At 43.1% G+C, this 14,124-nt stretch overlaps 1 protein-coding gene across 1 annotated transcript in view; it reads left to right on the top strand.

The window, feature by feature from the left end:
* The window catches only part of LOC124006242 (protein turtle homolog B-like), a 79,703-nt gene that overhangs the window by 39,776 nt on the left and 25,803 nt on the right, over nt 1–14,124 (top strand). The window contains 2 exon segments of the mRNA XM_046316131.1: nt 7,973–8,124; nt 12,160–12,277. Coding sequence (XP_046172087.1) covers nt 7,973–8,124; nt 12,160–12,277 — 270 coding nt within the window.

Here is a 14,124-nt window from a genome sequence, read left to right as displayed (position 1 = left end):
ATCCCAAATAGCAGGGCCCATAGGGCTCTGGTCAAAAGTAGTGCACTATATAGGGAATAGGGTGCCCAATATGGAGAATGACCAAATATGGTGAATGGGTTTCTACAGTGTAATCTCATCAGATGTGTGTGCTTGTGTGATTCATGACAATGTTCACCTCATAGCTTGCTAACACTCTAAGCCGCCACGGTTTTCATTGTTTTACCTCAGAAAGCTTTACTATGGCTAACTACATTCTGAATATTTTGTCAGAACATTCCTTCTCTCTGACTCGACAGTCAGATACAGTAGAGGTGACAATGACTTGTCTGTCTGAGATTTCAGATTTACTGTGACTGCTGATTTGTTTTATCACTTGTCCAGTCCGATGTTTGGCTTTTTACTAATTGTATGTGGTACTGTACAATCATTTGTCTGATTTTAAGGCCATTTCCCTGTAGTCAATCTGTCTATGTTTATTCTGAGATGCCAAAGCTATGAGTGGCAATTAGGTATTCTTTTAGATAATGCCTTTTCAAGAACATCACACAGACAGAAATATTTCAGATTGCCTTGGGGATAAGGGGATGAGAAACTAGTGAGAAGGGGAATTGATTGTGGCCTGTTTGACACAGTTCCAGCAGGGAACATCTGGGATAGTCTGGGAGCAATCAGATTGATGACCAGACGGGAAAATAATCTGCATGTTTGCACTTCCCAGAAAGGTCCCATTGGGTTAGCAGCTAGCTGCTTCTATCTATGTAATGTGTTCCAGTACATTCTTCAAGACCAGAACCATGTATTTATAGAGTTGGGACTTTTAGAAGGTTGAATAATGTTCTAATTGTAGACATTCAGTTACATAGCATTATTCAAATATTCTCCATGTAATGTTAATGGGGTGCTAACATGGCTGTCATAGAATGTTGAAGTATCATACCGAAACATCAATGTCCCAACTCTCTAAATGCATGGCTCTGTTCAAGACCATCTAGAGTCAAGTTACAATGATGCCCGTGATCTTTACTATTTTATCTTCTGAAAACCAAATCGGTTTTATATTCGTATTTTCTGACGTGTTCTGATTGTATTAATTTGGTCAGATCTTCTAATAGACAATAAAAAATACTTGTCTTGGAGAAATGTAATGGAATTGAATTCCACGCTGCCATATTTAATTCGGTTTGCAGCTAAATTGTAGCTGCAGCATATCCGTCCATTCCAATTATTTTGGTCTCTGCTGGTGTTATTGAGATACAATACATCTCCCATTTGGCCGCCCTCCGGATGGATAGAGGTGGGTAGTTATTTCTCCATACGATTTAAATGCAGTGGTTTCCTTTGTAATTTTTTTAACATTAAACAGTTTTTTCCCCCTCCAGATAGACACCTCGCAAGGACTGAAGATATTATTAGTGTGACAGTTTGCAGTTTATACTGTCAGGTTCACACACTCAAAATATATTTTTGGTGTGTGAACTTATGCTCACTGTCTGTGTGAGGCTCATTCATATTCTCATCATGAACTTTCTAATCTGTAACTGATTGTATATGCATATACAGTATACTTGACATTGGATGAAGTTCAACATATGTTCACTGTAAAACTAATGGTCACTATGAAACTGAAAAGGTAGTGATTAAGAAGAGGGAGACTACCCATGTGTCAGTGTGTGCAAGCTTGCATCTACACACTGTGTATTTGTGTGTGAGATCATTGCATGTGTGTAAGGGTACGTTTGCGTTTGGCTGTGGCTAAATGAGTTCTCTATCTGCTGAGTTACACTCGCGGTTGCCCTGCCAGGGAGTGTCACCTGCGGAGCCTCTAGGGGGGTGGAAGGGAGTGTGTGAACATCTGTGTGTGTTTTGGTTTGAATGGCTTTCTGTGAAAGTCGGACGGGCACACTGCATCTCTATGGCCGGCCACATCAGTGTTCACGCTCAACTCACTCACTCGCTCACTCACTCGCCTATGCTCTCCACCTCTCCTACTCCCAGTCCCTTACACTATCAGTGAGTTGTCTGGATAATATGTTTGATGTGTCTTTATCCTGTGTGTTGGAACCCGTTTTTGGTGTCTGAGTTCATATAAAACAAGTCTAAAAAAATGTGTTTGTCCATACTTTGTTTACAGCAGTGTAAGAGCAAAGGTGCAGGACATAAGGGTAATGCCTTGTTTTCCCAATTGGGGACTGTTGGGGCTGAACCTGAAGCCAAGCTCTCATGTATACTGAAAGAGCCAGAGCAAAATGGCTGGCAGTGTTTGTGCTTGTTTTGAGACATCTGTGTGTTGAATTGACATTCAGAGGCCTCATCGTGGCTGTATGTCCCCTCAAAGGACCTCTGTTGGGAAGGCAGGTGCTCTCCTGGCCAGGTTTCATCACAGACACTAAAGGCAGCCATTTCCCGGGGCCAGTGGAATCTACATATGATACACTCCTTGCTTTGACTTCCTGTTTGCAGCCCTCTACTTCCTGCCAAACGGAGAGAGGATTCATGCCCACTCAGTGGCAGGTGTCAGATGGCAAGAACTTGTGCCCGAAAGACAGAGAGGCCACTGTGGTGCCTCTCCTCTCCTCCTCTCACCCTCTCCTCCCTTCTTAGTTTAGTATCAATTAACAGTATGCTAATAAATCAGCAGCTTTTGGATAGAGTTAGAGAAACAGTGAGTGAGAGATTGTGAGTGTCAACTCACACAGCTGCAGTAACTTCAGAGACAAATAGTCTGAAGGGGATCCCTTGTTGCCTTGAGGGAAAATGGTTGTTGGGTTGCGGATGGAAAGTAGAGTACAGTAAACAGTAAAGGGCTAAATATATGCTGCAATTCAATAAAAATGCATCATGATCCTTTCGTTCTGTAAGTAGTAGTCCTCAGGGAAAAGACGCTCTCTCACCCACTCTGGCTGGCTCTGTACTGTAAATGTTAATTTTGTCTGAAATCTACTCAAAGGGAAATCAAAGAAAAACGGTATAAAAAACTGTGCATCCCCGAAGAGCAGTCTTCCAGGGGGCAGGAGAAAGAGAGATGGCGAGAATGAGGGAGAAAGAGAGGAAGGAGGAGAATCAGAGTGAGGAGGAGAGGTGAGAGAAGGAGAGATATCGGTGAGCAGGTATGGAGCTCTAAGGAGGCCTATCTGCTCGCGTGGAAAGGTCTACAGATGGGAGTGGTGTGAAAACAGAAGCATCTGAATCCAGGAATATAGGAGACTTGAAAATTGGGAAAGTAAGGCGAGATTGTGATGCTCAACTTGGCTTTTTGTAGAACATCTCCCAAGTTCCCCACTTGATGACACTTACGTCCTGATGTGTTGTACCTGATGGGCGGAAAGAACTCCCCTGTCAACCATTCCGCTCACAGTAAATGCCACCTCCTGCTTGCCACCTACTTAGTGTAAATTAATGTTAGGTCATCTAAACCACATTATAGATGTGAATCAAAGATGTAGACCTGTTCAGTGAAGATAATCTACACCACAATCCACAAAATGGTTGCCGATAAAGCACACTTGCATTGTAAATCACTACAAAAACCAGAGGGGGTTGCTTACAAATGTTCAGAAAGGAATGTATTCTGTATACTTGCAGAATGACAATACCCATTGAGAGAATGCCTGGAACAGCTGTTAATGAAGAGATTGAATGGGATCTTAAGCACATTCATATCATATTATACGATTAAGTAGGACGTAACATATCAGTGGAAATGGAGGACGTGACAGTACCGCCCCCAAGGTCAGGGCGTGACAGTACCACCCCCCACCCCCCACCCCCCCAAAGGTGCAGACTCCGGCCGCAAAACCTGAACCTATAGGGGAGGGTCTGGGTGGGCATTTCTCCGTGGTGGCGGCTCTGGTGAGGGACGTAGACCCCGCTCCACCTCTGGCTTGGCCCACTTAGGTGGTGCCTCTAGAGCGGGGACCCTCACCGCCGACTCCGGACTGGGGACCCTTGTAGCGGACCCCGGACTGAAGGGCGCTTTTGGAAGCTCCGGACTGAAGAGCGCCTCTGGAGGGTCCGGACTGGAGGGCGACTCTGTAGGGAGGAGACGCAGAGACAGTCTGGTGCGTGGGGCTGCAACAGGGCCCACCAGGCTGGGGAGGACCTACAGGAAGCCTGGTGCGTAGAGGAGGCATCGGATGAACCGGGCTTTGGGGGAGCACTGGAGCTCTGGTGCGCTACCTTGGCACCACTCCTCCAGGCTGAATGCCCACTTTAGCCCGGCCCCTCCAGAGTGCAGGCGCAGGTCGAACCGGGCTGTGGGGGAGCACTGGAGATCTGGTGCTTAACACTCGCACCTCTCCATTAGGCTCAATGCCCACTTTCGCCCGGCACGGGCGGAGCGCAGGCATAGGACGAACTGAACCCTCCCAGCGCCCCGGAGACACAGTACACAGAGCCAGCGCAGAATAACCTGGGCCGAAACGGCACACCGGAGACAAAACGAGCTGAGCTGGCACAATCCGCCCTTGCTGGATGCCCACTCTCGCATGGCACTTGCAGGTGGCTGGCATATAGTGCTCCGGGCTATGAGCGTGCACTGGAGACACCGTGTGCTTCACCGCATAACACGGTGCCTGACCAGTAACACGCTGCTTCCGGTAAGCACGGGGAGTTGGCTCAGGTCAATCGCCTGACTCTGCCAATCTCCCCATGTGCTTCCCCCCAAAATATTTTTGGGGCTGCCTCTCGTGCCTGCTGCGCTGCCTTGCCTCATATCGCCGCCTCTCAGCTTTAGCTGCCTCTAGTTTTTCCTTCGGGTGGCAATTTTCCCCAGCCTGTCTCCAGGGTCCCTGTCCGTGACAGTCACCGGTAGTCTCTATACAGGAGCATTGTGCAGTGAGCGGCCAAGATGGAGAGGCAGATGTCTAGAAATGTTAATTGGTGTGTCTGTTTACTCCCCACCATGTGTGTGTGCAGTTAGAAGTCAAGACAAGACTCCCATCGGCTAGCCATGACCCACTTGGGTAGAGAGAGTGTGATCCTCTCTTCAGCTAAGTTTAGTTCAAGTACAGTGAAATACTTAACTTGCGAGCTCAACCCAACAGTACAGTAATCAATGCTTATAAAATACTAAAATTCTGTAAAATACAAAAATATACTGTGTATGATAAAGAAAACATGAGAAATAAGAGAAGAAGCTATATAGAGGGTCAATGCCAATACCACATTTACAATGTGCAGGGATAATGGAGTAATTTGAGGTAGATATGTACATGTAGGCGGCGATTAGGAGAAAGTGACTGGTAGCAGGATACATAATTCTAATAGTCAACAGTATGGCAGCAGCATAAGTGGGTGGGTGTTTGTGTTTGTGTGTGTGTAAGTGTTTGAGTGTGTGAGAATGTCAGTATTAGGCGTGATAGGTGGATATACATGTAAATGTGGCTGTTAACAGGAATATATAAATACTTATGGTAATAACTAGTGGTAATATATACAGTGATTTTGTTGTGTTACAGCCTGAATTCAAAATGGATTAAATATATTTTTTCCTTCACCAATCTACACGCAATACCCAATAATGACAAAGTAAAAATATGTTTTTTTCTTTTTGATAACTTATTGAAAGTGAAATGCAGAAATATCTCATTTGCATAACTATTCATACCCCTGAGTCAATACTTTGTAAAATCACATTTGGCAGCGATTACAGCTGTGTGTCTTTCTCGATACGTCTCTAAGAGCTTTCCACACCTGAATTGTGCAACATTAGCCAATTATTATTTTTAAAATGATTCAAGCCATAGATTTTCAAGTAGATTTAAGTCAAAACTGTAACTCAGCCACTCAGGAACATTACCTGTCTTCTTGGTAAGCAACTCCAATGTAGATTTGGCTATGTGTTTTAGGTTATTGTCCTGCTGAAAGGGGAATTAATCTCCCAGTGTCTGGTAGGAAGCAGACTGAATCAGGTTTTCCACTTGGATTTTGCCTGTGCTTCGCTCCATTCCATTTATCAGTATTGTATTTGCACCAAACATAACACTGTATTTAGGACAAAAAGTATATTACTTTACCACATGTTTTTCAGTATTACTTTAGTGCCTTGTTGCAAACAGGATGCATGAGTTGGAATATATTTATTGTGTACAGGCTTCCTTCTTTTCACTCTGTCAACTAGGTTAGTAACTACAACGTTGGTGATCCATCCTCAGTTTTCTCCTATCACAGCCATTAAACTCTGTAACTGTTTTAATGTCACCATTGGCCTCATGGTGAAATCCCTGAGCGGTTTCTTTCCTTTCCGGCAACTGAGTTAGGAAGGACGCCTGTACCTTTGTAGTGACTGGGTGTATTGATACACCATCCAAAGTGTAATTAATAACTTCACCATGCTCAAAGGGATATTTAATGTCTGCTTTTTAAACATTTTACCCATCTACCAATAGGTGCCCTAATTTCGAGGCATTGGAAAACCTCCCTGGTCTTTGTGGTTGAATCTGTGTTTGAAATGCACTGCAGAACTGAGGGACCTGTATATGTGGGGTACAGAGAAGGTGGTCATTCAAAAATCATGTTAAATACTATTATTGCACACGGAGTGACTCCATGCAACTTATTATGTGACTTGTAAAGTAAATGTTTGTCCTGAATTTATACAGGCTTGCCATAACAAATGGGTTGAATACTTACTGACTCAAGGCATTTCAGCTTTTAATTTTTTATTAATTGTCAAAAATGTCAAAAAACATAATTCCACTTTGACATTGTGGGGTATTGTGTGTAGGCAAGTGACCCAAAAAAATCTCAATTTAATCCATTTTAAATTCAGGCTGTAACACAACAAAATGTGGAAAAAGTCAAGGGGTGTGAATTCTTTCTGAAGGCACTGTACTAGTAGTAGGATAAATAGATATATACTAATGGTAACGGCAATCAATGAACGGCAACGTAGTGGTACTAGTAAATCTAATCAATAATCATTTTAGCAGCAGCGGAGGTGTGAGGGGGAGCAGTAGTTATTAGCCATTTAACAGTCTTATGGCCAGGGGATAGAAGCTGTTTTAGGAGTCTGTTTGTCTGAGCACCGATACCGTCTGCTGGACGGGAGCAAGGAGAACAGTCCATGTTTCCGGTGGCTGGAGTCTTTGGCAATTTGTGGGGCCTTTCTCAGGCACCGCCTGGCATGTACATCCTGGATGGCACAATACTGCTGCTGCTGTTTAGAACCAGAGTTACCTTGAGATATCAAATGCAGAGAATGCCAAGAGTGTGCAAAGCTGTCATCAAGGCAAAGGGTTGCTACTTTGAAGAATCTCAAATATAAAATATATTTTGATTGGTTTAACACTTTTTTGGTTACTACATGATTCCATATGTGTTATTTCATAGTTTTGGTGTCTTCACTACTATTCTACAATGTACAAATAAAAATAAGAATAAAGACAAACCCTGGAATGAGTAGGCATTGTCACAGCTTTTGATTGGTACTGTAGTGTACCAGCTAGTTAGCTAGAAATAGATGATAAAGGATACTAGCGAGACCCAGTAATAGCTGTGCAGTATGCTGTACTGATTGGTTTTATTAGTGGCTGTATTATGTTCGATGGTTGTGATATTATGCTCTTTGCTGGGTTCATATAGAGCAGATCAGGTAATCTTTGCCTAAATTGAATAGGGAACACATTTCTTAGAGTACATTTTAAGGATTTATCAATGTGGGGCTGCAGGTAGCCTAGTAGTTAGACCGTTGGGCCAGTAACCGAAAGGTTGCTAGATTGAACCTCTGAGCTGATGGTAAAAAGCTGTCGTTCTGCCCCTGAACATGGCAGTTAAGCCACTGTTCCTAGGCCATCATTGTAAATAAGAATTTGTTCTTAACTGACTTGCCTAGTTAAATAAAGGTTAAATAAATACAATTTTAACAGACATTCCTCATCCCTGTGTAATGCTGGTTACATCCCTGAAATTCCCAACTTTTTAATACCTTCAAGAAATTAAGATATTCTCAGTGGATAGAAAATATGCTAATTATGTTTTTTCTTTCCCAAAGCCCCTCCCACTTTTACGACCACGCCCCCACAGTATGTGGAGGCCAAGGAGGGGGGCAGCACACTGCTGACTTGCTCCGCCCAGGGAAACCCCAAACCCATGATCAGCTGGCTGAGGGAGGGGGAGGAGCTTGCAACCAGTGGAAAATACAAGGTAAGACAAACTGGGCAACAAATTTACTTCACCTCGGGCTACAAATACATGCCCTTTAAACCTAGAATTAGCAGTGAAATGGCCTGTGAAAGTTACTCTATTTTAGGTCAGTAGAAATAAAACATGCAGATTTGTCCATTTTCTGGGCTGCCATGACATTATTTGATATTTAGGGAAATGAGCCTTGAAGGTATATGGATTCCAGATCATTTAGCCCTTTAAGGTCTTGGAGTCATTCAGATGTGAAGTTGAAATCTTAGATATTATACATGTCTTGCATGCTTAACACCAGCCCCACCCCAGCGCTTCTGAGGATGTCACTGCTCCTGAAGTTTTTTGTTGTTGCTATGGAACAAAGTACAGTAAGCACTGAACAGTATGGAAACATTCAGAACAACTGAACAGTATGGAAATATTCAGAACAACTGATTTGTATGGAAATATTCAGAACAACTGAATTGTATGGGAACATTCAGAACAACTGAACAGTATAGAAATATTCAGAACAACTGAACAGTATGGAAATATTCAGAACAACTGAACAGTATGGAAATATTCAGAACAATTGAACAGGATGGAAATATTCAGAACAACTGAACAGTATGGAAATATTCAGAACAACTGAACAGGATGGAAATATTCAGAACAACTGAACAGGATGGAAATATTCAGAACAACTGAACAGTATGGAAATATTCAGAACAACTGAACAGGATGGAAATATTCAGAACAACTGAACAGTATGGAAATATTCAGAACAACTGAACAGTATGGAAATGAACATGGAAATATTCAGAACAACTGAACAGGATGGAAATATTCAGAACAACTGAACAGTATGGAAATATTCAGAACAACTGAACAGCATAGAAATATTCAGAACAACTGAACAGGATGGAAATATTCAGAACAACTGAACAGGATGGAAATATTCAGAACAACTGAACAGCATAGAAATATTCAGAACAACTGAACAGTATGGAAATATTCAGAACAACTGAACAGTATGGAAATATTCAGAACAACTGAACAGGATGGAAATATTCAGAACAACTGAACAGGATGGAAATATTCAGAACAACTGAACAGTATGGAAATATTCAGAACAACTGAACAGGATGGAAATATTCAGAACAACTGAACAGGATGGAAATATTCAGAACAACTGAACAGCATGGAAATATTCAGAACAACTGAACAGGATGGAAATATTCAGAACAACTGAACAGTATGGAAATATTCAGAACAACTGAACAGTATGGAAATATTCAGAACAACTGAACAGGATGGAAATATTCAGAACAACTGAACAGGATGGAAATATTCAGAACAACTGAACAGTATGGAAATATTCAGAACAACTGAACAGCATAGAAATATTCAGAACAACTGAACAGGATGGAAATATTCAGAACAACTGAACAGTATGGAAATATTCAGAACAACTGAACAGGATGGAAATATTCAGAACAACTGAACAGGATGGAAATATTCAGAACAACTGAACAGCATAGAAATATTCAGAACAACTGAACAGCATAGAAATATTCAGAACAACTGAACAGCATAGAAATATTCAGAACAACTGAACAGGATGGAAATATTCAGAACAACTGAACAGTATGGCGAGGCTATATCCTTTCACAGACAAGCTAAAAACTCCAAAACAATGTGTGGTGCCAGAACAACAACCTCTCCCTCAACGTGATCTAGACAAAGGAGCTGATCGTGGACTACAGGAAAAGTAGGGCCGAACACACCCTCATTCACATCGGGCTCTAGTGGAGCAGGTCAAGAGCTTCAAATTCCTCTGCGTTCACATTACTAAGGACATATCATGGTCCAAACACACCAAGACTGTTGTGAAGAGGGCACTACAACACCGATTTCCCCCTCAGGAGACCGAAAAGGACCCATTTAGCATGGGTACTCAGATCCTACAAAAGTTCTACAGCTGCACCAGTGAAAAGGGCTCCTTAACAGCGTCTACCCACAAGTCAGAAGACTGCTGAACAATTAATCAAATGGCAACCGGACTATTTGTATTGACCCCCCCCCCATTTAAAAAAATGATAATCATGCTGCTGCTACTCACTGTTTATTATCTATGCGTAGTCACTTTACCTACATGTACATATTACCTCAATTGCCTAGACTAACCTGTACCCCTGCACAGCCTCGTTATTATTATGTTATTGTGTAACTTGTTCTTTTTTTCTTTATAGTTTATTTAGTAAAAATGTTCTTAAGTCTTACCCGGGGCGGCAGGGTAGCCTAGTGGTTAGAGTGTTGGACTAGTAACTGAAAGGTTGCAAGTTCGAATCCCCGAGCTGACAAGGTACAAATCTATCGTTCTGCCCCTGAACAGGCAGTTGACCCACTGTTCCTAGGCCGTCATTGAAAATAATAATTTGTTCTTAACTGACTTGCCTAGTAAAATAAAGGTAAAATTACATTTTTATTTTATTTTTTGTTTTTCTTAAAACTGCATTGTTGGTAAAATAAGCATTTCAAGGTAAGGTTGTATTCGGCTCATGTGACAAATACGATTTGAATTGATCAGTTTAGGCAAGTCGAATGACAACAATTTACAGTTGTGAATGCTACACACTTGTGAAAATATATGAAGAAAATAAAAATATGCATGTTCCTCTATCTTGGTACTCAGACTGGCTGTAGACAAGTCTATACAGTCTGTTTCATAAGTCATTTTCAAGCAAGGAAGGCAGTCTATAGGTGTGGTTGTGTGTGCTGGAGGAAATCTTCAGCACACACCACCATCTGCCTGAGTATATGTGAGACTGCTGTCTGTCTGTGCACTTTTCACTGCACCCAGATTGCAGATCGAGAAGCCCTTAATTGGACTGTCTTGCATGTCTGTGGTTGGCCAGGAGCATCTGTCAGTCAGGCTGCAGAATCCTGCAGAGGGCGGGTCCTTGAGTGGAGGAAGAACAGTCCAGGCGTGTCAAGCCTCGGCTGCACCCCCTCTCTCATTTGTCATGTTTTGCGTTAGTGTTCCAGTTCTCTTTAAGGAACCCTGTGAACCATGGACAACCCCCTCTCTCATCCCTCTCTCAGCCCCCCTCCATATTTCAGATGGAGTAAATCCCTGAGCTTGCTGAAGGCTGCACCTAACATTTGGAAATTATGTATGATGTACAGGAAGTGACAGCTATCCTCATTCCTGTGTCATAGTTTATGTCACTCAGCGAGCTGGCGCTCTGTCTTGTCCCTCTCTCACCCCTCTCTCATCCCTTTGTCATCCTTCTCTTAGCCAGTCACCCTTCTCTCATCCTTCTTTCACCCATCTCTTTCATCCATCTCTTTAACCATTTTCTTTCATCCATCTCTTTAACTCTTCTCTTTTATCCATCTCTCTCACCTCTCTCTTATCCATTCTCACCCCTCTCTCTCACCTCACTCTCTCTCACCCCTTTCTTTCACCCCTTTCTTTCACCCCTCTCTCTCACCTCACGCTCTCTCACCCCTTTCTTTCACCCCTCTCTTTCACCCCTCTCTTTCACCCCTCTTTTTCATCCATTTCTCTCATCCTTCACTCTCATCCTTCACTCTCACCCCTCTCTCCCTTACCTCTCTCTCCCTTACCCCTCTCTCTCACACCTTTCTTTCATCAATCTCTCTCACCCCTCTCTTATCCATCGCTCATCCCTCACTCTCTCACCCCTCTCTCTCTCGCCCCTCACTCTCTCTTGCCCCTCTCTCGCCCCTCTCTCTTTCTCTCTCTCACCCCTCTCTCAACCCCTTTCATATCCCTCTTGCTAACCCCTCTCTTCCCTCTCTCACCCCTTTATCATCCCTCTCTCTCACCCCTCTCAGGCTCCCATACCACAGCCTCGTAAAAGGTCAGAGGTTAGACTTTAGAGTATTGGTTGTATGCTCTCTATAAAACATACATTCCTACCAAAGACAGAACCTCAACCCTGCCTTGATTTTGGTGTGCCATTTCACTAGGTTATGCTTATAAATACCATGTCTGTATGTTTGCTCTGTCTCGCACAAACATGTCCACCCCAGGTGCATGATGGAAGTCTGACGGTGCTGGGGATCACTCGGGACGACAGGGGGGCGTATACGTGTCGAGCCTTCAGCGACCAGGGAGAGGTGCTCCACACCACCCGTCTGCTGGTCCAAGGTAAGAGGGCAACGGTCACACTGTAATGTCACAGATGGGTGTAACTTGAAAGGTTGTTATGCTGGTGTGAGGGAGAAATCATGACTTTTCTCAACTGAGGTGCACACTGATTATTGAGGATGAGTTTTGAGGAGAAGATTCCTAGGACAATTGCTGGCTGAATACTGAAAGAACAGTTTGTCCTGACTTCCTGAAAATTCCCTTATCAGTTCATCTTTACGCTATTTTTACCTTACACCTGCTTTTAAACATCTATTACATGCCTACAGCTATGCAGAACTGTGTCTAGATTGTGTTTAAGATGGAGAAATTAAGTCCTGCCTCTCTCTACTTAAACATTCTCTGTTTCCTGCCTTTGTCACAGTATGCAGGGTTAGTGTTTGGTTTTATCAGTGTGGTAATATGGTTTAGTCGGTATCAGTCAATAATCTTAAATCCTCTCCTGACCTAGTCTGTGGCTACTGCTGCTGCTGGTGTGTGTGCATATCACTGTCTGTCTGAGGCATACATCACTGTCTGTCTTCGGTCCATTAACCAGGCTCTCTCTCGGCTAGACAGACACAGAACTGGGCTCTGCTCTGCTCAGATAGATGGATCTGATACAGGCTTCCTCCACTTCCTGCCTTTGCCTCTATGTCTACATCAAACACGAGCACACACGTGCACACGCACACACATTCTCTCTCTATCAAAACAAGCACTGGATGAGTTAAGAGGCTGTACATTAGATGATGGAGCAGGTCATGGTAGGCTTGTTAGGTTTAATGGTGGGGTAAAGAATAGTCCATTTCAGCCAATGTCTAAAAGGAGGATGGGCAAGAAGTCATTGGTTACATCTTGGATTTTGAGGAAGGTTTACTCTACTGACCACTCTAAACACTCTCACACACTGCATGCACATGCCTGACAATACAGGAAGGGGAGGGTTGTCTTGAACAGCTGACAGGTGAGGGGAAAGGTTTCAATTCATTGGTCTGACTGAAGCATCCTCATAAACCTCATACATGTCTTCAAATCCAGAGTGAATTGGAATAAATCTGAGATATAATGATACATATGAGTTTTGTACACAGGCAATATTGTTTTTCACTAAGGAGTATCCATCCATAAGCAGGCTCTGTGGAAATGTGCCAGTGAAGTTGTCTAAGGCTCTCTGAGCAATTACAAGCAGCTATCGGAGGAGTCGTGATTCTCACTAAAGTGATCTGTTTTTATTTGGTCTGTGACTTAACCACTCTTTCAGTAGTCCCTCCTGATGTACAAAGCTATTCCATGTGTATTAAGGAAGTAACCAGGAGGCTTGTAGCTGAGCCCACTTAAAAAGACAGGTTACGTTTCACTGTCTGTAATATAGTACAGAGAGCAGAGCAGCAACCTCCGGGCACTGAGGGCTCATGTTGTGGAGGCATCTGCAAGTCTGGCAACCAAGTGTGTGGTTCAAGTTACAATATGTATGCTTACTGTATCTCATAGGCTACTAGAGAGAAGCTTGTGCCAGGGGTCTTGTCACGGCTGTGTGGAGATACGGACCAAGGCGCAGCGTGCTCGGAGTTCCACATTTTTATTTTTTGTCGAACTTACAAACAACGAACCCATAACATAAGCTGTGCACTAACTCAAAACAAGATCCCACAAAACACAGTGGGGAAATGGCTGCCTAAATATGATCCCCAATCAGAGACAACGATAAACAGCTGCCTCTGATTGGGAACCATACCAGGCCAACATAGAAATAAAACAACCTAGATTACCCACCCTAGTCACACCCCGACCTAACATAAATATAGAATTAAAAAGGCTCTCTATGGTCAGGGCATTACAGGTCTACTGTACCTATTTAACAATAA

Source organism: Oncorhynchus gorbuscha, linkage group LG19 (genome assembly GCF_021184085.1).
Source record: "Oncorhynchus gorbuscha isolate QuinsamMale2020 ecotype Even-year linkage group LG19, OgorEven_v1.0, whole genome shotgun sequence".
In the NCBI taxonomy this organism is placed as follows: domain Eukaryota; kingdom Metazoa; phylum Chordata; class Actinopteri; order Salmoniformes; family Salmonidae; genus Oncorhynchus; species Oncorhynchus gorbuscha.
The sequence above is the reverse complement of the archived record's forward strand: the minus strand, read 5'-3'. Positions and strand labels throughout refer to the sequence as shown.